General features: G+C 42.1%; 2 protein-coding genes across 5 annotated transcripts in view; both read left to right on the top strand.

Moving 5' to 3' along the window:
- Positions 1 to 12,693, top strand: part of znf800b (zinc finger protein 800b) — a 31,578-nt gene extending 18,885 nt beyond the window's left edge. For both annotated transcript variants that reach the window (XM_017414916.3, XM_017414915.3), the window contains 9 exons: positions 1,529 to 1,624; positions 4,380 to 4,523; positions 6,923 to 7,097; positions 7,211 to 7,388; positions 7,518 to 7,680; positions 7,894 to 8,264; positions 8,937 to 10,043; positions 10,574 to 10,685; positions 12,617 to 12,693. In XM_017414916.3, coding sequence (XP_017270405.1) covers positions 1,529 to 1,624; positions 4,380 to 4,523; positions 6,923 to 7,097; positions 7,211 to 7,388; positions 7,518 to 7,680; positions 7,894 to 8,264; positions 8,937 to 10,043; positions 10,574 to 10,675 — 2,336 coding nt within the window. In that variant the 3' untranslated portion in view covers positions 10,676 to 10,685; positions 12,617 to 12,693. The remainder of the gene's footprint in view (positions 1 to 1,528; positions 1,625 to 4,379; positions 4,524 to 6,922; positions 7,098 to 7,210; positions 7,389 to 7,517; positions 7,681 to 7,893; positions 8,265 to 8,936; positions 10,044 to 10,573; positions 10,686 to 12,616) is intronic.
- Positions 12,694 to 15,630: 2,937 nt separating this feature from the next.
- The window catches only part of grm8a (glutamate receptor, metabotropic 8a), a 254,348-nt gene continuing 249,107 nt past the window's right edge, over positions 15,631 to 20,871 (top strand). The window contains exon 1 of one of the 3 annotated variants that reach the window (XM_017414877.3): positions 15,631 to 17,256. The gene's annotated coding sequence lies outside the window, so the exon portion shown is untranslated. Of the gene's footprint in view, positions 17,257 to 17,279; positions 17,816 to 20,871 lie in introns of those variants that run through there. The other 2 variants (XM_017414880.3, XM_017414878.3) reach the window with 2 other exon arrangements.

Genomic DNA, 20,871 nt, shown 5'->3' with positions numbered 1-20,871 from the left:
GTCCTTCTCTTGTCTTCATGGAAGTGTCTTTCCCCTCCGTCTGTTTTTTTGCTTTTACTGCATACAGATGGCAGACATAAACAAGAAACGGATCTCGTCAGGGCTGGCTTTATCCGCCTCTATCTTCCAAATAACCTGTGTCTAACCTTGCTCAAGATGAGGGTCATGAGGGATGGCTGGCTGATGCTGGCTGACGCTTTTATCCTGCATCCGAATCAGTTGTTACCAACCCGTCTGACTCAAACTTTTTGACCATGCCGCACTGCTTCCTCTATTGTGTGCGTTCGAGCATAAAGAGCAGCGCCAACAGCTTCACTCATTACCCGTACGACCTTCTAGTCATGTCAGCTGACCAGAATTATCTCCCGCTCAGCTGATAAAATGCAGCTTTATCGTCTGTTTTAGAGCTCTGCGCACTGATTAAATCCAAATTTGCATGCGAACTTTAATTTCCTGACACTAAAGAAGAGGGAAGACCAGTAAGTAAAAGTAACTCTGTGAGGGTACATTTCAAACAACTTATTCCGTGTTGTTTCTTCAAGCAGAAAAAGTTTGCCCATTGAAGCACATAAATGTTTATTACAGATCATCTCATGGTCAGAAATGGAGTCATGGCCACTTTGGTCAAACCTTATAAATAAAGTTGGACACAATGCAAGATGTCTCACTTCAAAGAAAGTGTTGCTACTATCGCATTAAAACTGAGCTCAATATCTGTAATAACTGACTGAATTATAGCTATTTTTGTGTTGGCAAATGTCGATAAGCTTGAGTTGTAGATGGACATCCGGTGATCACTTTCTGCGAGTTTCAGTTAAAACTGGTCCAGCAGTTGATGAGACATTTTGGAAACGGACACACACGGAAACGAGCAAAAACATTATCGCCCATCTTTGCCTTTACAGTAGCTCACATTATTGCTGTAGAAACCAAATATGAGAAACAAATGTACAAACTAGTCAGTAATTCAAAGTATGTTAGCATCATCAGCAATGCTGTTTCCTGATGTCTCCTCTTGTAAATGATGCAAAAATATTTCAAATTCTGAATCAGTGCGTGCCTTCTGAGTCATGCTGCTGACCAGAGTTAAACTAGGCACAAATTGTCATCATCAAGCCTCGCCTCCCCGCTGTGTGTTTTCAGTCACTTCCTCTTGAGACAGACCCCACCATCAGATTCCCTTTGTAAAGACTTTCTGTTTCTTCCTGTGTGCAGCCTGTATTTCTCCTGCGTTGCCGTGCTGATCTCAGAAGGGAAAGATGGACGACTTGCTTTCTCGTAGATGTAGCTTGTGTGTGTGTGTTTCAGGCGGAGGGCTTGTGTGTGCGCCAGGAGGTAATGAGGTCAGAGTGAATCACCATCCTTTACAGACTTCATTGTGTTTGCTCTTTCAGCACACAGCGGTTTGCCTCTTTTCATAGCAGCTGCCCAGGCTCTTCATGTGACGCTGGATTTCTCACATACAGTCATACTCTGATGTAATTAGGAACCGACTTTAATAGAACGCTGTCTCTGTGCGTCTGTCTAGGTTTCTGCGCGGAGCCTGGCGATCCTCCTCTGCTCCAGCAGCCTCTGCAGACCTCCAAGTCTGGGATTCAGCAGATAATTGAATGCTTCCGCTCAGGTTTGTGTCTCTCTCTGCTTTCTTGTTCCTCGCTGCTTTTATTTACAGTCTCCTTTCTAGCATCTTCCTTTTGCTTTGGACTGTAGCGCCTGTTTTCATTTCTATGATGCTGTGTATTATGAATCAAACCTCTGTTATGAGGCAGTGGATTTACAATGTAGATGAAGTCTAAATTTGTGTGGTTGTTGCTCGAGTTACAGTTGAAACTTTGGCATTCATTGGCTATAAGCTCAAGTAACTTTCAGTTATTTACACATTTATTGATTCTTTTTTCCACCTATTTATTCATCCATTTTCTACTGATTACCTGGTGCACATCCTGGAGCAGATGACTAAAGAGACTTTTCAGTCTGCTGTTCCGTGATGCAAAGTAAATGTTTGTTTTTTAAGCCAGATTGCGAGGGTCCCTCTGGTCCCTCTTTGGCCAACTAAATTTAGTATAAAGATTTGTGATCGCTTAGACTGGGTATGCCAAGATCAGTCTCCCATTTAGGAAAAAAGAAACCAAAGAGAAGAAGAACCACGTCATTATTTGCACCTCCACAAGAGGAAATTAGAAAAACAGTAGGTGTGTTATACTCCCAAACATCAGGTGTTTTGTAAAAATGAGGGACAAATAAAGCTGCATTCATGCAAACAATGTTATAGTTGATGGACAGACGCTGAAACCATTAATAACCAGCTTTAGCAGCGAACAGATTAGGGACATAATCTCTATTTCTTATCTTGATTTCTTAATTAGGAGAGTTTAAAAATGGTCCAAAACCCAATGAGAAACAAATAGAGAGCAATGGGCAGAGGGTGTTAGTGTAACTGACTCATTCTCTTTATTGTTTTCTTGTTTTTTTATTTTTTCACAATTTTTTTGCAGTCTATCTGCTTCTGCATACTTAATGCTATTTTATCCATTCATTAATCAAAACGTTTAGCTCCTTCAGGAGGTGGGTGCTCTGATACTGCCCCCCCACAGACAAAAATACTCTTATATTCCTTAGAAAACATTATTCGTTTTGAAATCGGCTTCAGCATAAATGCTCTATTTTTGTCCTCTTACCTTACTTTTAGCTTTAGCTACTGTTGTGCTAGCCTTTTGATAAAACCTTTGATTTAGCTTTTAGTGTTTCTTCTTGTAGCTTTAGTAACTCACTTTTAGTTACTTCATTGAATTTGATCAAAATGATTCAGCACTTAGCATTCACGATGCATTTTTCGGCAGAAAAAGCAATATTTCTATTTCCGTATAACCACCCCCTCATGTATTTTAACCTGTAAACAGTAGAAACTATTTGATGAAACTAACAGAAATGTCATTCGTCGATCACAGTTTCCACACTGCTTTCTGTGAAATCATTTTTTCCGCGCTCCCTCCTTTGTTCCCCCTGTACCTGACAAAATAAATCAGTGCCACCAACTGTCTTCTGACATTAACGTCATGCAGTTTGTTACAAAGCCAAGCCTCATATCAGTGCTGTGGGCATGTTTTGGTTTTAACACAAATGCGGTGTGAGAGAGCCGAGTCGCTTAGAGAAGTCGGTTAAATTTACTGCTAAAAGCTTCAGGTAAAAGTCACTAATCCAATTCCAAAGTACTATCCGTGGGTCTAAATTTGCCCAACATTTTACCTTAAAAAGAAAACTATTTATCTCTTGAAAATAGTCATTTATCTGCTTTACTCAGTCATTAAATTATTACCCTGTTGACAAGTGAACTTTGCCGGCTGGATGTGCTGCCAGGGAAAGCTTTAGTGTTTTGAATCGAGTGTGTTTATTCCCAGCTGTTAAAGTAAACAGTCAGGCTGCTGAGCACCAAAATCCATCTCATCTGAGCTACTGGCCAAAACAAAACAAATACAATAAAGTAACTGTGCCCACATTGCTGTGTTCCTGTTCTTGATTAATCTCAGCAAGGTTTATTCCTAGATTTTACTTGTGCCTAACCACATATTTGCATGCAATAAAAAAACCCTACAGAACATAGACATAAATGAAGTGTCACATGTCTCATAATTTAAAGAACGGGCCATGTTTGGAGCCCTTAAAAGCAAAAAATAATTGGGTAAATATAATGTCAAGTTTACTAAACAAAGCCTAAGCCAGATTCTTTCAGAAATGATCGAATCAGTACTTTTGCTAAATCAAAAGTTACAAATATGAGACAACTATTTCATGAAACAGCTGACCTTTCTGACTTTATAAAACACCATTTGTTGTATCTTTTCTGGCTTGTATAAAAATACCAGCTTTTACACAATTTGAGATCTATTTAATTCCTTTAAAACAATGCTCTCTTTGAAATCAGCATATTTGCTCTGTTTTTCTCTTCTTACGCTTCTATTAACTTTTAGCCACTGTTTGGCTGTTTATATTATACTATGTGGTTAATTTTAGGCTTTAGCTAATGTGTTGCTGAATTTAGTTTTTAACTATAGTTTTTCTAGTTTTAGCTTTACCTATGGTTTCACTACTTTTAGCCTAAAACTACGATTTTGCTGATTTTATCTTTCAGCTATGGTTTTGTTAATTTTAACAAAACCAGGGGGTTTCAGTGTGTGATTTTTATGTTCTCCTCTTGATTGGAGTGTGGCTGGTGATTCCAAATTACCCTGTGGAGGGAGAGCGTGGTCGTGCGTGTCTGTATTTTCAATAGATCCCAGACAGGAGAAGAGATCACTCTTATAAGTTCATATAAGGAATGAGACATTGAGGCAGCACAGGATGCTGCAAGTCTTAATCTGCCTGTTTATTTTGTCTTGCAGGCACCAGTCAGCTGAAACACATGCTGCTGAGAGAAGTTGACACCATCTTCGAGTGTAAAATATGTCGCAGTCTGTTTAGAGGCCTCCCAAACCTCATCACACACAAGGAGTACTACTGCTTATCACGGCTGCCTGATTCCGACGGTTAGTGACACAACCTACAAGCACGCAACAGAACGCTCCACGCATAAAATCTGCAGTTCTGTCAAAGCCTTAAAAATCAAAGAACAAAAACTAAAACATCAAAAAGCACATATGTTCAAATCTCAATCTTCAAATCAACAGGCAGGAGAAGTGAAGGATAAATAAGAGCTTTCGGCCGGGGCGTTCTGTGAAAGCTGATGATGTTCAAAGCAAACACTTGAAAGAATCGCGCAGGCCAACTGTGACTCCCCGAACAAGACGGAGATCAAACTTGACTTCCACTTAGGCCCCATGAACTCAGAAGTTTACACACTCTCTTTGTGCTCTCGTTGTCTCCTTGGGCTCCTTCCCATTTTACTTTTGTATTTTTGTCACTCCAAGGGTCCATCAGTCGCTTCCACACCATCTGTCTCCTACTTATTATTCTCCTATCGTGTTGTCTTGTGTCACGCACACATATTCAGAGGAACACACAGCAACGTATTCTACCCACCGCACATTTCTGTTACTCAAAATGCAAATTTCTCCCCTTGTACCACCAAGAAAAGAGATTTTCCTTTCATGTTTTGATGTTTTTTTCTAATTCTCGTTGACTGGAATGGATCCACGTCTCTATCCATCATTGCTTAGAAGTGCAGAGGGACTCCAGGAGACGGCGAGGTCTATCAGCGTCTAACCCACCCTTCCTCTCCTCCTGCAGGAGAAATCAGTCTCAACACAAGCAGTCTTTTATATTTAGTTCACTTCTCTTCACTGTAACAATTACTGCTGTAAAAATCATACTCATCATAATCTTCATAAGATTGCAATGATGTTCACATCTCAAGTAGGAGTTTATAAGTGAAGGTTTAATGTGTGATATATTGATACATGACTTACTTTCATCGTTTTCACCTCTCCTCTCCTTTAATATGTGATAAATGAAGCCAAAAATGGTGAAAAGAAATTATTTGTTTTTTATTTTACAAAGATCTGCTAAATTAGTATGAACAGATTTGTTGGTCCCCTTAAAGAGACTTTATATTCATGTTTCAAATTAGGCGTTTGACCTTAAATAGTGTCGCAGGTGCCTTCAGGGTTTTCTGTGCACCACACTGAACATGGAGCAGAGGTGAGAGCTGTCTGAAGAGCTGTGAAAGGAGAACACAGATATCTATGTTTGAGGGAAAGGTTACAAGCAGCTTCATGTTCCTTTGACCACAGCTGCCAATATTAATAGGAAGTATAAGGTTTAGAGGACTGTAGCCGTCCTCTCAGGACGTGGACTCAAAAGGGAATGCAGCCCCAGGTTGGCAGATGGTAGATAAAAAGCAAAGGAAATCATCCGAACTCCAAGGTCGAGGTACACCACTTTCTGATCGCACTATCAGTTGCATTTTGACTCATAAAGGAAGACTTCGGAGGACTCCACTATTAAGGAAAATTAAAAAAAAAGCCAGACAAGAATAAACCAAAATGAATGTTGACAAGCCCCAAAGTTTCTGGGACCGATGAGACAAAACTGGAGCTTCTTTGCCAGTCCCATAAGTTGTGTTTCTTTTATTATTATTATTGTGGAAAGGTACCAGCAAATTAATCAGTTTCTGTAATTTTATTCCATAAACATTTACTACAAGAGAAACATGCACGCTGATGATGCTCAAGAGCCATGTTGTTTATCTTCACCATAGAAGAAAAAGCTGTGTGTCGATAAATATCTGAGCAAAACCAAATTTACAAGAACATAAAATGTTTTGTTGCCCCTGACACACAGTCTCATAAACATAGCTACATTCTAACTGTATTAAATGTTTTTTTTATTTTTTTTTTATTTTACCCTCTTGTTCAGGAACACAGCACAAAATTGAAAGGAAGGGGGGGACTGGCCCCCTGCGAGATTATGTTGTCTGTTTAGTTTTGGACAATTTTATCTGATGCCTGTGCACAAATTGCCACTACAGGTAGGCTGCTTTGGGTTCAGTGTCCAGGTCAAAGATATTTCAGCGGGACAGCTGTTGCGGCACAAACCTCTGCGGTTAAAGCGTCAGAGTCTTATTTTATTAGGTTGATCTGCAACCTTTTGGTTAAGCTGTAATCTGTAACCCAAAGCTCATTTTACAGTGATTCAAAACCAGTGGTTTTTATTCTGGGTGACCTTTTGTTCACAGAATCGCCTCTAGTTTCAAGGTTTTTTTTTATTACGGTATTAAGATCAAGAAAACCATACTTCTCTGAGATGTTTAGCTCTATAGCCATCTGATCTATTTTTGTTTTTAAAGTAACATGAATTAGTGTCATTGATCATAACAGTAACGTTATACTGAGTGAGTATTATAATGTGGGTTGTATTTATTTAGGTCTATTCCCCTCTCCTAAAGTATTTGAAGGTCTGATTTTAAATGTTTGATGTCTTCTTACAGGTTCTCCAGGTGATGACAGACAGGGTGTAGCCATGAAGGATTTGCTGGACGCTATTTATCCCAGAGTCCCAGAGTACGTGGTTCGACTTGAGCCCATTCAGACCACCAACAAGGCGGTCTTCCAGTACCTCACCACAGAGGAGGAGCTGGCCAGATATCCTTCACACACAACTAGGTCAGCACCATGCAAATGCATCACAGTTGTGTGCAAATAATTTATTTGTTCGGGTTGTCTTTTAAGTCCTTTTGTTCTTTGTTGGTGACATTATCTCTCTATGTGTCTCAAAGTGCCAGAGAGAGTCCAGTAGCTTGGGAGGGAGAAGCAGAGGAGAGCGTGGAAAACAATCAGGCCAACCAGCCGAGTGGAACAGAGAGCCACAACAGTCCAGGACACAGGAGATGGGAGGCTGATGAGGAGCCTAAAGAGGAGCAGCCACCGCCTGAAGACGAGGGGTCCAACAGTGGGGTAGGGGACAGAATACAGTGGAGACTGAGATTCAATGTGCAAACATTTTAGTTAACATAAAGTGTTTATCATTAAAATAATGGCTTCAGCATGTTCCTATGATAATGAGTTGTCTTATGTCCCATCCAGGTTGAAGATGTGACCATCTCCTGCTGTCTTTGTGGTCAAGACTTCAACTCACGCCGCAGCATCAGGCGTCACTGCCGCAAAATGCACCAGACGAAACTGGAGGAGCTCCGAAAGTTCACAGAGACACGCACAGTTCCTACAAGTCTGCTCTCCATGGTCAAAGGTACGTCTTTATACTAAAAAATGAGCTGATAAGACAGCTGTTCCTTTTACATTCTGAGATGAAAATACATTTTTATAAAATAGTTTGGGAGAAATGTTGAGCCGAGGTCATTCAGTGTATTTATTCTACACGAGTGTTAGTTTATGTTTATGTTGTTGAATAAAAATAGTAAATTGTCATTTGTAATAGTAAATATTCTTGATGATGCTTGAGGTCGGACTCGGACTCTCAGCACACCAACTGGAAAATCCTGCCCAGTGTGCCTCAAAACCTTTGCCACCAAAGCCAACGTACGCCGCCATTTTGACGAGGTGCACCGCGGCCTGCGGAGGGACACCATCACCCCCAGCATCGCCTCGCGGCCCGGCCAGCCTTTCACCCTGGAAGTCACACCTCCGAGGACCAAGAGCAATAGTTCGTCTCCAACACACGGCCACAACTCCAAGGCCACGCCTGTGAACTCTAAAACGAACACTCCCAACCAAAACCAAGGGAAACCTCCGAGTCAGCCTCCGGCCTCGTCCTCACCGGCCAACCCTGCCTCGTGTCGCTGCACGCTCTGCAAGAGGAACTACAGCTCCCAGGTTGGTTTCTGACCCATCCACAGGTTTAGAGTATACACAAGCACTGTGAATTATTCTGATGAAAACTGAGACTGGGCTTAGGAGTTTAAGAATTGAGTAAAACATGGATGATTTTGGGATTGTTTAGACGAACTAAACAGAAGTAAATTTGATACCAGAGCCAAAATCAAAGGGGAATTTCCAGTAGATTAAATAACTTAAAGCTGAAAGATACTGTATATATATAAACACATTTGCACAGTTAAATAACTGTGAATGATTTAAATGTATAAACTATTTCAGAATCAAGAAGATAATAAAATACAATCAAAACAATCTTACTATTCAGAAACATATAAAGAGAAACTCTCAAAAGACAAAATGTGCAGAAAAATAAAGAAACAGGAGAACTGAATAATGGATATTTTAAGAACCCAGAGGAATGTCAGGGTCACTGGTATGTGCATGTTTTTATTTCAGATTTTTCACGACATTTGCATCTGTATCAGTACTGATAGTCAGGTCTGTGTGTGTTGGGACATTCTTCCTGGTTTTGGCACCAGGGGAAATGATTTCATCTACAGGATGGGCTCTCCGACCAGGTCATAACCTGAGACTTTACTGCTGCAGTCCTGAGAGTGGAAAAAGGGGGTGCAGGAGAGATTCTAAGATTTGTTGTGTTCTGTTTTTCAGCTTATGTTGAAGAGGCACATGCGTATAGTCCACAAGATCTACAGCATCAAAGGTAACAAGTCTGCTGCCACACCAACCCCTGCTGCCATAGTAACCACCGTCAACAGCAACAACATCAAATTGAAAGAGGAGGCAGTGGAGCCTCCAGGTGACGATGACGATGAGGACATTGATAGCAGTCCTGCCGCATCCCCCAGTGACGTCAGCACAACAACTAAAGCAGTTTCACACAATGCCATAAAGGTGAAGGAGGAGGAAGCCCCATCAAGTCCAAAGACAACACCATCCTTACCTTCGTCCTCGACCCGAGGGGGCAACGTGTGCAGTGGGAACATTGCTGCCAAAATGACCAAACTGTCGGTGGGCTTCGACTTCAAGCAGCTCTTCTGCAAACTGTGCAAACGGCAGTTCAGTTCACGTCAGAACTTAACGAAGCACATCGAGCTGCACACAGACGGCAATGACATCTTCATCAAGTTCTACCGCTGCCCTCTCTGTCGCTACGAGTCGCGCCGCAAACGGGACGTCCTGCGCCACGTGACCGTAGTTCACAAGAAGTCGTCCGCCTACCTGGCGAAGATCATGCCCAAACTGGAGAGCAGGGCGGTGAAGAGGCTCGCCGAGGTGGTCCTCAGCAGCTCGAACAAGAGGACCAGCGGCGGCATCAAAGAGGAGGTGAACGGGCGGCACGCTTCATCGTCCTCTTCCTCCTTCTCTCCTTCACCTCCTGTCACCCGCAGACAGGACTGCTCCACACCTGCTCTGAGCTCCTCGTCCTCTGCGCCGCCTCCTGCCCCGGTCACCCGGAAGCAGCAGGAGCTGTCCTCGCCAGCCTTCACTCCGTCCCCCCCGGTCACCCGCAAACAGGAGAGACAACAGACAGCACAGCAACGCCCCATCAGCCCCCCGCTGACCCGCCGCAGCGAGAAACACACAAACACCCGCAGCTCGTCCTCCTCCGTCCCGTCCAGCTACCAGACCCCCCACACCCGGAGACACGATGTCCAATCAGAAAGCAGCACGGGGACATCGTCCACCGAAGTCAGGGTGACGAAGAACTTCTCTCTGCATGCATGTGACCAGTGTGGACGGGCTTTTGCCAAGAAGGTACTGAGTTAAAATCACTCATGTAAATATTTGTCTTTAAAAAAAGAGTTCTGTGTTCAGTCAGTCAAGTCAGTTTATTTATGAAACGCATTTAAAAACAAGTGCTGTACAATAATAATTATATAAAAGTCAAAGATAAAAACAAGTTCACAATAAATTTAGAAAGTATCACAAAAAGAAGTAAACAGTTAACATTTTATCAACAAAAGACTTCATCAGACTCTCCCTGGGTTAAATATCAGTGAGAACAAATGTGTTTTAATACTTTATCTGGCCTACTTTAATTTTTTTTATTGTTTTCTCTTATTGTTTACTTTAATGTCTGTGAAAGGTGGTATTTAAATACACTTTTACTTACTTACTTATTTACTGTTGCTTGGATGCCGGAACTCTTAACTAAGATCATCTTATGTTGAGAAATAAGTTGTAGCCATTTTGATTTGAAGCACGTTTTAAGATGTCACCTAAAATGTTGGTGACATGATTTGTTGTTTTAGTTTTAACAGAAATGTGTTTGTTTTCAAATTTAGCTGTACTTGGAGTCTCACAAGCGAAGCCATCGGAACGCAGCGACGGCGGCAGCCAACAGGAGGAAAGGAGTCAGCACCCGCTCCAAATCCCTGGTCTGGTGAATCAGCCTCTGTAAGAATTTATCTTCACTATTGGCCTCCTTTATCCCCGCTGTCTTTTTTCTCATCCTCTGTTTTCTTTATTTGCGCTGCATTTCTCTTCCTCCTGACTGTAGCTCCGTATTCAGAAATTGCTAAGATAAGCTAAAATGTGGTCTGTACCCCAGAAAAGCGGTGAACATCTGCCCTGTAGAGGCTGCTCCTTGTGAGTGGAAGACCACTCCCTCAGGCAGAGATTAGAAATCACAATTTACTACTCAGCACATCCACCAGCTGTTCCCCCAAATTCTCCTTATTTATCAGTTTCATTCTGCTCATTAAAAACTGTCTTCTTTGTTTAATTTCTTTTTCACTTCATCATCCTAATTTCTTACCTCTTTACTTCTTAATGACTAAAGCCTTGTCCGCATGAGAACAGTCTTTTTTGTGTTGTTGCTTCTCAAAGTGCACTCATAAACACAGCGGCGTTTCTAGAAAACAACTCAGAATATTGTAGTAACGGTGCCAGGCCTGTATGTGGTGCAGTCACGCTGCCGCAATAAAAACGCCTGAAACGGGAAACAAAATGTGGAGCATCAGCATTCAGTTCACACTCTGTAATTATTATACTGCCCAGTAGGGGTGGAATCAGATCTTGTGCCACGAAAAATGGGGCAAGATTTCTCGTTCAGCTAGAAAACTGTTTTCCGAACTCCGTGAAACTATTACCTCACATGTTCCCACCACATGAGATCATTTTGTGTGGCAGCAGTATAAACAAACAGACCGTGGGGTCTTAGACAGGAAGCTTCTGCAGCTGCGTGCTGAGAGGAAGAGTCTGTCGCACGTTTACTTCAACAGAACAGACTGAGTTCACGCGGTCGTTTGTTGATTCTGTGTGAGAAAACTTTCCTCTGTGACGAAAGTAATTTAAACACACACACACACACACACACACACACACACACAAAGGAGTTTGACTCTGTTTACTTCAGTCAGTCCTCAGACTCTCAAACGCCCGTCAGTGTCTGATTTTATTTTATCCATATGACGTTTTTATAATTTCTTCTGTAATTTTAAGGTAAAATGCTTGCAGCTGTTTGAATTTTCATTGTAATGTTTTCATTTGTTTGGAAGGCCTGTGGTAAAATGTTTTCATTAGAAATCAGTTAGAAACTGATGATAAAAAGGAAGACCAGGGAAATAAATAAATATCTTTTACCGCTTTCTAGTGAACTGTTCTGACTGATGAAATGTATATATTGAGAAATGTTAATTTCATATTTATTCATGAGTATTTTCAAACTAAAAACTTTGAAAAACACAGCGAAATTATTTATTTTTAAGAAAATTGTTGTTAAAGAATAAGTTGGCCCCTGATCTGGTTGTTACTTTTAGTGTAAATGAGTTCAAAGGTCACTAATCTTTAATGAGAGATTAAAGAGGTCAAAGGTCACATATGGTGAAGGTCTGAGGAGACTCATGATGCCAGTCAGTTGAGTTTGTAGAAAAAATGTAAAATATATCATCTCGTCCCGTCTCGTGAGAGCCCGACTGTCCGGTCTGAGGTCCGAAGTGTAAAAACACTAGAAGAAGAAAAAGACAAGGACGGTGAACATAAGAAGAAGAACTGAATTAAACTGAATTTATATCGTTGACAGTTCAAAAAAAGTGATCAAATTCTTTTCGGTCCCGTCTGCTCACTGAAGTAATAAAGTATTCAAAGTAACTAACCCTCTGCAGCATGTAATCTGTTACTATGTCCGTCCCGCTCAGGTTGTAGGTTAGGTTAGAGGTGGGTTGTGGTTTGGCATTAAAGGACATTTTCACCCTGGAACCCAGATTTAAAACGCTGTTTCCATGTAAAAACCTGTAAGTATGAACAGAAACCGTTCCCGTGTGGACGGGGCCTAAAACTCCTTGTTTCTCTTCTTTTCATTTTTTTTTTTTTCTTTTTCCTTCTAGACTTGCAAACTGCCAGAAATGAAGGACAGCGAGCGACTAACAAATCAAAACACTTAACTGGAAAAAAAAAAAAAAAATGAGGAAGACATGAAGGAAAACAAAAGGAGCAACGGAGCCGCATGGATTTCCACGGTTTCAATTCTCCACCTTTTGCTTAAGAACCAAAAATCTGTTTTGGAAACCGACGTGGTTGTGGAGTTTCATATTGAAGCCAGCCGGCCTGCTGGATGGTGGCGCTGCTGCCCACATTTATCACTACGCATCCATACGCAGCCACCTGATATTTACCGCTCTGCTTCTGACACCCCGCTTTTAGCACGTGGATGAAAGCTGTCCGTGTGAATGGGAACAAGGGCGTCAGGATTTCATTATGGGCTCCACAGAAAACCTTTTATTTTCTGTGGACAAAAAGAAAAAACAAAATCAGCATCTGAAGCATTGCCATTCTTTTCAGCTGAACTGGTCTGTAGTTTTCAGCAGCATCTCAGAGCCGCTCCTCTGAATTTGTAAATTCACAAAAATTGAGCTTGACAAGATTTTCTTTTTACAGCCGGTTACCAGGAAATGCATTTTTTTTGTCTTGTATTGTCTCCCTCCTCACATCCATGTCTCAGGTGGTTGTTCACTGTTCTCGGCTGCATCCCCAGGGGGAAACTCGACTCAAAGTGCTTCGCCAAATTTACCATTTTATTTTCATTCAGAAGGCTTATCTTTATTTTCACATGAAACTTTTTCAAAAAAGAAGCCAACTATTCTCTTTTTTCCTGACACAACTCTATAGTTTGAATGATTTAATCTGAATTATAGGTTTAAAGGAGGCGTCGTGAAGGAAAAATAAACCCAATATATGTTTTTTAAACATTCATGCGTGCTGTTTTCTCCCATTTTAATTGATACTCTTTATCTGCTTACAAGTTGTTGATGTTTTCTTTACTGACAGCACACTGCTCCACATCTATCTCTTGTTGCATTAAACCTGGAATTTAATTGAATTAAAAGGAATAATTCTCTAAAGCTGTACCAGATTAATGAAGCCAAGTGGGGGCGAGCAACTTGTTTTAAATAATTTGTAAAGAAAAATGCTGTGACTGTTCACAGGAGCTGGGCTTTGTGGAAAAGCGGCAGCTGTTTGGAGTTTCTCCCACTAATATGAAGAAGAAGGAGGTCTCCACGTTTTGAGGGCATTAAGGACAACAGGTCTGAGCCAAATCTGCCACCTGCAGGGATGTTTCCCGTCAGCGGGGACTGGGGAAGATGGATGGAGCGGAACGCGGAGAGATTATTGAGAGGAACCTGTTGGAGCCGTCCAGAGATTTGAGGCTGGGACGGAGGTCCACCTTTCCAGCAGGTCGACGACTCTGAACACAAGAAGAGCTGATTAAATGTCCCGTCCATCTGAGAAAGCTCCAGTGGTTTGATGGACCAAGATCGTAGAAATGAAACTGAAGCCATGAAGACACGAAGGTGGCTTTGTAAAGTATTACATACAGCCACGCCATTGTTTGGTTTTATGTTTTATAATTATTCAAAACAAGTTGTCCCCATTTAACTACATTATTCTGAAGTATCTTTTGTAGAAAAAGTCACATTCCGGTGTGTAACGCAACCTGGAACACTTTAAGAAATGCTCTAACTCCAAATCCAACCATCAAACTGATTCAGTTTTTAACAGCCACCAGGTTAGAAATGTATTTTAATGTAGAAGAGGCAGTAATCAGGAATCCGTGCAGGTCGCAGCCGTACTGCCTTAGCTCTCAGAAAACAAATAACTGGAAGGATCTCCTGTCTGCCTGTCTGCCCCACCTTCACCTCTCACCACCCAGTATTACAGGACCACACATCCTCAGTGCCTACGCTGCAGCTGGAAGGGGCGCCAAGAGTCGACTGCTGAGGCAAAACATTTCCTAAATGAAAAACGTTTACACGAACCTTTGTATTTTATTAACAGGAGGGGAGGGGAGGGGAGGGGGGTGGGGAGGGACACTGGAACGTATTTAAATTAACTTTATGAACTTTTATTTAAATCCTTACTGATCTAACTGGCTAAACTCTGCTTCATTTCCTTTAAAATATGCTTTTATGTAGTCAGACAGCTCATAAAGGTAGTCGTAGCAACACTGGGCGGATCTGAAGGATTAGAGCGAGCGAGGAGGACCAAATGTAGATAATGTCTTAACGTTCACACAGAAAGCCATGAGATGGACGAAACCAGAGGAAACGGACGAGACCAAACTTTATTTTTGAACCAGAAACTGCTTGTGCGTGTGTATATATATATGAATTTGTCTGGCGTGGATGCTATAAATAATAATTATAATTGTCACATAGTTATTTTCTTGTATTGGTTGACCATATGCCTCAGACATGTCCGAAGACCGTCACTGTTTTATTTCTGCAAGGTTTTTTTTGTCGTTTCACTGATTCCTTCTGTTTTGTTATTTAAAAAAAAAAAAGAAAAAGGAAATGTATTCCATTTGAAGGAGAAGTTTTTGTTCAAAGATGAGGATCCAGACCCAAGAAGGATTTTTCGATCTTTTCTTTTTTGTTCTTTAAATCTGGACATTTGTTTCAACAGAAGCTGTAATTTGTTGTTTATGTCATTCTTAAGACGACGTCTGAAGTAGAGATTCCTTTCCGATGAGACAGGAATGTTAAAACCGACCACTTATTAAATAAAAACCTACTAATTCAAGCGTCCGAGTGGATTTCTGTGCTGCTTTATTTGTCTTTGTGTTAGGATATTAATCATGTTGGACCACATCTCCTGTTCCTTTATCAAAAATGTGAATATATGTTTACATTTTCCCAAACTTTGACTGATAGGAAAGAAAAATCAAGCCGGGAATATGTGGTTATAATATGTTTGAACTTTAGTTCCCATTCAGATCAATAAAGCTGTTTTGTTTCTTTGTTGCTGCAGTCGTGTTGGGTCTTTTTTAAAACCTCTAATATACAAACATACATTTTCAACACCGCACCATCAGCTGAAAGAAATCTACAAATTTCCCTTCATCCCTTTTAGCATCGTTACCTAGGAACTACGGCTTCCAGCTGCTCTGAGATATCTTTAAAAAGCTTTGTTTGGCAGGAACCTAACGGGAGGAGACGCCTCGTGTCAGCTGATCATTTGCAGCGTTAGAATTCTCTTTCTGAATTTCTTTTGAACATTTCGCTCATAATGCAGATGCTCGTCTTCTAAACAGATTAAAGGTCTACCGTTCCTTGGAGGAATGCATATCACCCTCTGACTTTTCATCTAAAATCATCTCATGATGAGAGGGGGTGGAGTTATATCTGTTTTGTTCAGATATTATTAATGACACCATGTGTTAGTGGTCACAGTAACTGTTAAAGATGACTGTCAGCTACTACCACTCTAAACTTTAGCTCAATGTGTGTAAGAATGAATTATTGGTGTTTTTGTGCAGGCTAAGGCTGATTAGCTTTTGTGGCCGTGTTGAATTGGGTTCACTCCAGCTGTAGAAGTATATCTATTGATTACCTTCTGAGAGTTTCATTAAGATCTGTCCAGTGGTTGTTGAGATATTTTGCTAACAGGCAGACAGTTGACTTCAATAGTTATTTGCGAAGTTTAGAACACAGATCACACTCGATCAGTCAGTGCTCGGAGTATGTGTCGGGGATGAGTTCCAGCTACTACCACGCCAAATTTGAGCGCATTATGTGTGAAATCGGCTGAGCTGTGGCCATTTTGAGTTTGCCAAGTTTTTTCAGCTGTGGTGATCATCATAGATCAGGTTGACTCCAAAAGTGAATCAGTTGTAAATATTAAATTAATAATTGCTTACTGAGAGGCTAGTTAAAAATCCGTTCATTGATTCATGAGATATTTTGCTAACAGACAGGCACGCGCTTTGTCCTGTGGCGGGGGATGATCCCCTCACCCTACCCATTCCACTTCCGGGAATCCTGCCTTCTTTACCATGACCCACCTGGTTCTTTAAGGCGTCGCAGCTCCGCCTCTCACCAGCAGATGGCGCCATCGGCCCGCTCCTCGGCTCCCTCCTCCTGCGGCGGTAAAAACTCCACAAATTGGACGTGTTGCGCACATCTCCCCGCACTGTGACAGAGGAGAGTGCCCGTGTGTGTTTGGATTGCCTTTCCTCCTGACTCCGCGCAGCTTATCAAATTGTTATTACACAGCAGATGGGACGCGCTTCATTTCTTTAATTCTCCACTGAGCGCCGGTTTTACAAGGGGGCCAGTGTGGAAAATGGATTGAAGTTCAGCCAATTAAGAGTGTGGCGCAACGCCTGTGTGAGCAGCTTTTTTTTTTTTTTTTTTTTTTTTTTTTTTTTTTTGATGACTTACTAATTTGTTCAAATAACCAAACCTCCCCTCTTCCCCCATTTTCTTCCTCTTTCCGTGGAAGTCAAACACAATCTATCGATTAATCGGTGATAAACTTGATTGAACGGTTTGGATTCCTCACACAGAGCGCTGTCCCTTTCAGCACCGACGCTCCCCCACCAACAACCCCCCTCCCCCCCGAAAGGAGCTGAAAGGGGGGTCGAGTCGAGGCGTGTGCGCGCGCGCGCGCGGAGCAGCAGACTTGAAGGAGAAGGGGGCTTTATGCGCAAAGTGCGTGGAGCTTAAAGAGGACTATGGATCAAAATCAGGTGGGTTTTACTAACATTATTGATCAGCGCGCGCATGATAAATTCCTCTGCTCTGTCCCTTCCTCACCCCCCTCTCTCCCCCTCCTCCCTCATTCTTAGTCATCAGCACAGACAGCCTCCCTCTGTTGTCTCCTTAAACAAGCGCGGAGTTAATAGTTGCGTTTTTTTTTGTTTTTTTGTTGCGCGTAAAATCCTCCCTGCTGGTCACGACTGAGCACTTCGTTTGATCTTCATCTCAGGGAATTGTCTTCATATTGTTCTTTTATTTTGGAGGAGTGGGGGGAGAAAAAAATCCTCGGGAGGACTGGTATTTTTCTTTTCTTTTTTCTTTCTTTTTTTTTTTTTTTAATTTGAGGTGTGAAACTGCTGAGCTCCGCAAGGAAGTTGCCTGAGGCGGACAGGGAGCTGAAGGACAGAAGATGCTGGAGCTGCTTCTTTCTCCACACTGTGGGAGGAATTTAATTTCCTGATTTTTGATGTATCTTAATGTCCCTTCTCTAATAACCTCTCCACATTCCTCTGGTGATGGGGTTTTGCCAGTCCGTGCACTAGTTGGTGGGTGAGTACCAGTCTTTACATCACTTTAAGACACATACTGGGTGGATATGTATTTATAGTATTAATGAGAATGACATTTACTCTCCCAGAAACCACAGCACTTGGGTTCTAATGCTTCTTTGATTAGGGTGCAATCAGAATACCACCACCGCTGCACAGAATGAAGCCTTATAGGGCTGCATAATCAGCATACACGCCTAGACTTTGATCTTATTTTTGAACCAGAGGGCTGCGTTTTTATCTCCAGACACACGACTTCGTCATGTCAAAGGAAGACGCCTGAATCTGATGTGGAAGGAACAAGAAAAGGGTTCAGAAATCAAATTAAAGTGAAGGGAAACATTCCATCTGTCTGCAATGAATGAAGGGTGTGTGTTTGTGTGTGTGTGTGTGAGAAAGACAGTTTTGAGTGCCTCCCTCAGCTCGTGAGCTTGATCCGAAGCAGGAGGAGATTAAGGAAGGAGCGGAGAGGAAAGACTGACCACAACTCTTGGTCCTGAAGAGAGGAGGATGAAGAGGGAGTGACGAGGAGGTGGAGATAAAAGCTATCACTTTCTGAAAGGAGCAGCGATCCCCCCTCTCTCCCCCCCGAGAGACGGAAAGGCCTGCATGGAGAAGCTGATGCCGAAACAGCGGCGAGGGAGATCAGGAGGAGACGAAATTAAATAATAAGACAGTGCAACCAAAAAAAAGAGATTAAAGTGAAGGAACTGGAGGAGAAGGGGGACCTCAACAGGGTCTCAATTAAAAGGAGTGATGAGCCACCTGAAGGCTTTTAGGGCTCAACCTGCTTCATGTTTGAACCATCACAGCAGGGGAATCCTCCTCCTCCTCCTCCTCTCCCTCATAGAGCAGGCAGCCTCATGAAGGGGATTCTCTATCTTTTTCAGCCTTTGAAAAGCATCATTCGGCTTACCAAGGGTGTGAAAGACTAATGATGATCAAGCAAAACAACAGATGTGATATATTTTTATCAAAGATAGGCTGGTTGATCTTTAAGTGAACAGTCTTGGCCAGCTGTATCCAATCCTGCATGTTCCAGGCGCCGTCCACACCAGAATGGTGGTTTAGGAACCCCTAAACAGTATTTTTTAAAGCAGGTTCCAGAGTGAGAAAATCTTTAAATGCCACCGCTGCTTTCTCGTGTGGGCAGCCTAAACAGAACCTTTGGAAAACAACGATGCCATAGTCCCACCTCCCGCCTAACCTCCAACCCCAGTAATGACAGATTACGTGCTTGTGTTTTCGCTGCAGATCCCAGTTGCTCAACTACAGCAAAACCTTCCTATACTGTATTTACTTCAATGAGCAGACAAGGCTGATGAACAATAACGTTGCCTTGGAGAGAGCAGAGGAAAAAACCCTTATTGATATTACACCAAATACTCTGAGGCCAAAAAGATTTTTAGCATTTTATTGAACGGTCAACTACGACTACTACAGCACATATCACAGGAAGAGATCATCAATACACATCAATTATGAACATTTAAAAGATCAAAAAGTGTATGAATAATTTCCCCTGGACCCTTTGAACATTGAGAGGAAAACTCTTCCCCCACGTGTCTCGCGGGGGTACTGGGCCTGAAATCGGTCGTTATTTCTGCGTTTTTGGACTGACATGACTCCCAGTCAGCAGTAGTTTAATGTGGCAGATGGTGGAAGTTCTGTTTTTGATTTATCGCTCTTGTGTTCACCACCCTTGTCTTTTTCTTTTCGTGTTTAAAGTTTGAAGCGTAAACGTCACGTCTTCTCACTGTGTCTGCGCCACATACAGGCCTGTTGTTGTCACTGCAGCGTTTGGGTCGTTTTCTGTGTTTCCGTGTGGATGAATTCGGTGCTTTGTTGACGAGGAAAATACGGTTGGACGGGGTCGTTTTCCCGCTTCAGCACACCTGATTTGAATGAATGGGTGATTACCAGGCTTCTGCAGGACTTGAGGACCTTCTGAAGAGGTAATTCAACCGCTGAATCAAGTGTGTTAACTAAAACGTTTCGGGGTAGTGGCCCTCGAGGACCAGGATTAGACACAACTGGTTTTCTTGGCCCATACAAAGCTGATTAACAGACAGGCATATCTGTGGACAGCTCTGTGTTGTGACACTACATTGCGGTGTCAATCAAACGGCGCTTCCTGTGACAAGGCAGGGCTGCTTCTTTTTCACAACACCAGCAAACCCCAGAGGAACACTGTGCTGACTTTGATTACTAAAGATCTGTAGCAGTCATTGAAAAACCAGAACTGGTCGACCTCTATATGAACGCAATGTCACCTCTCGCCACCTCATTGAAAATGTAATAATTTTCAGCGAGGGTGAATGAGACACAGACTTTAAATAACACCAGGGCTCCAGTTTCTCCACCATTGCCCCGATCTGATTTATTTAGCACCCCTCATGAGACATTTGAGTGTAGTTACAGCTTGAACTTTTAAATCCCAAGTTCACTCTGATTGTAAAACCGATTTGGTGGCTCATAGATGAGAAATAAAACAAAAGAAAGGGGGGAGTGATCGCTCCTGGAAGCTGGAATGGACATTATTAGACTAGAATCAGGTTTGAATTGTGTCTAAACGTTCGTTTTAATGAGTGGGGCCCCTAAGCCTCATTAGGAAACCTCCTTCTGTGACTTTGCCAAGGAAAAAGTGTTGAATAAACAATGATGCGGTGAGGAGAATGTGGTGTTTGCATCAGAGCTGGTTAACCTATATAAAGCAGGGGCTTTAATCATGGTGGGGGCTTGGCTGTGTGAGTGGCTTTGACCTGATTTCTTTTAGAGTGGAGAGAAGCTAATGAATTAATTGGGACACAATCGAATTATTTTCATTGAGAGTGTGTCTCACGCTGGGATGGTGTCTGAGCTCCAAACCTGTTTGGTTTGGGGCTAATCTAGGCTGTTTTAAAGAAGGATTCAACGGCTTTATAAATGATTCTTTGCTGTCAGTGTACACAACACAAGATCTAATGTTGACCCAAGGGAGTTTTGGGAGTACTGGTGTGGGATTTGATCCAGCAGGAACAGATGCAGTTAAAGATTAGTAACAGGATCTCCTGCAGG

Source organism: Kryptolebias marmoratus, linkage group LG18 (assembly GCF_001649575.2).
Source record: "Kryptolebias marmoratus isolate JLee-2015 linkage group LG18, ASM164957v2, whole genome shotgun sequence".
NCBI classification, from domain to species: Eukaryota; Metazoa; Chordata; class Actinopteri; order Cyprinodontiformes; family Rivulidae; genus Kryptolebias; species Kryptolebias marmoratus.
The sequence above is the reverse complement of the archived record's forward strand: the minus strand, read 5'-3'. Positions and strand labels throughout refer to the sequence as shown.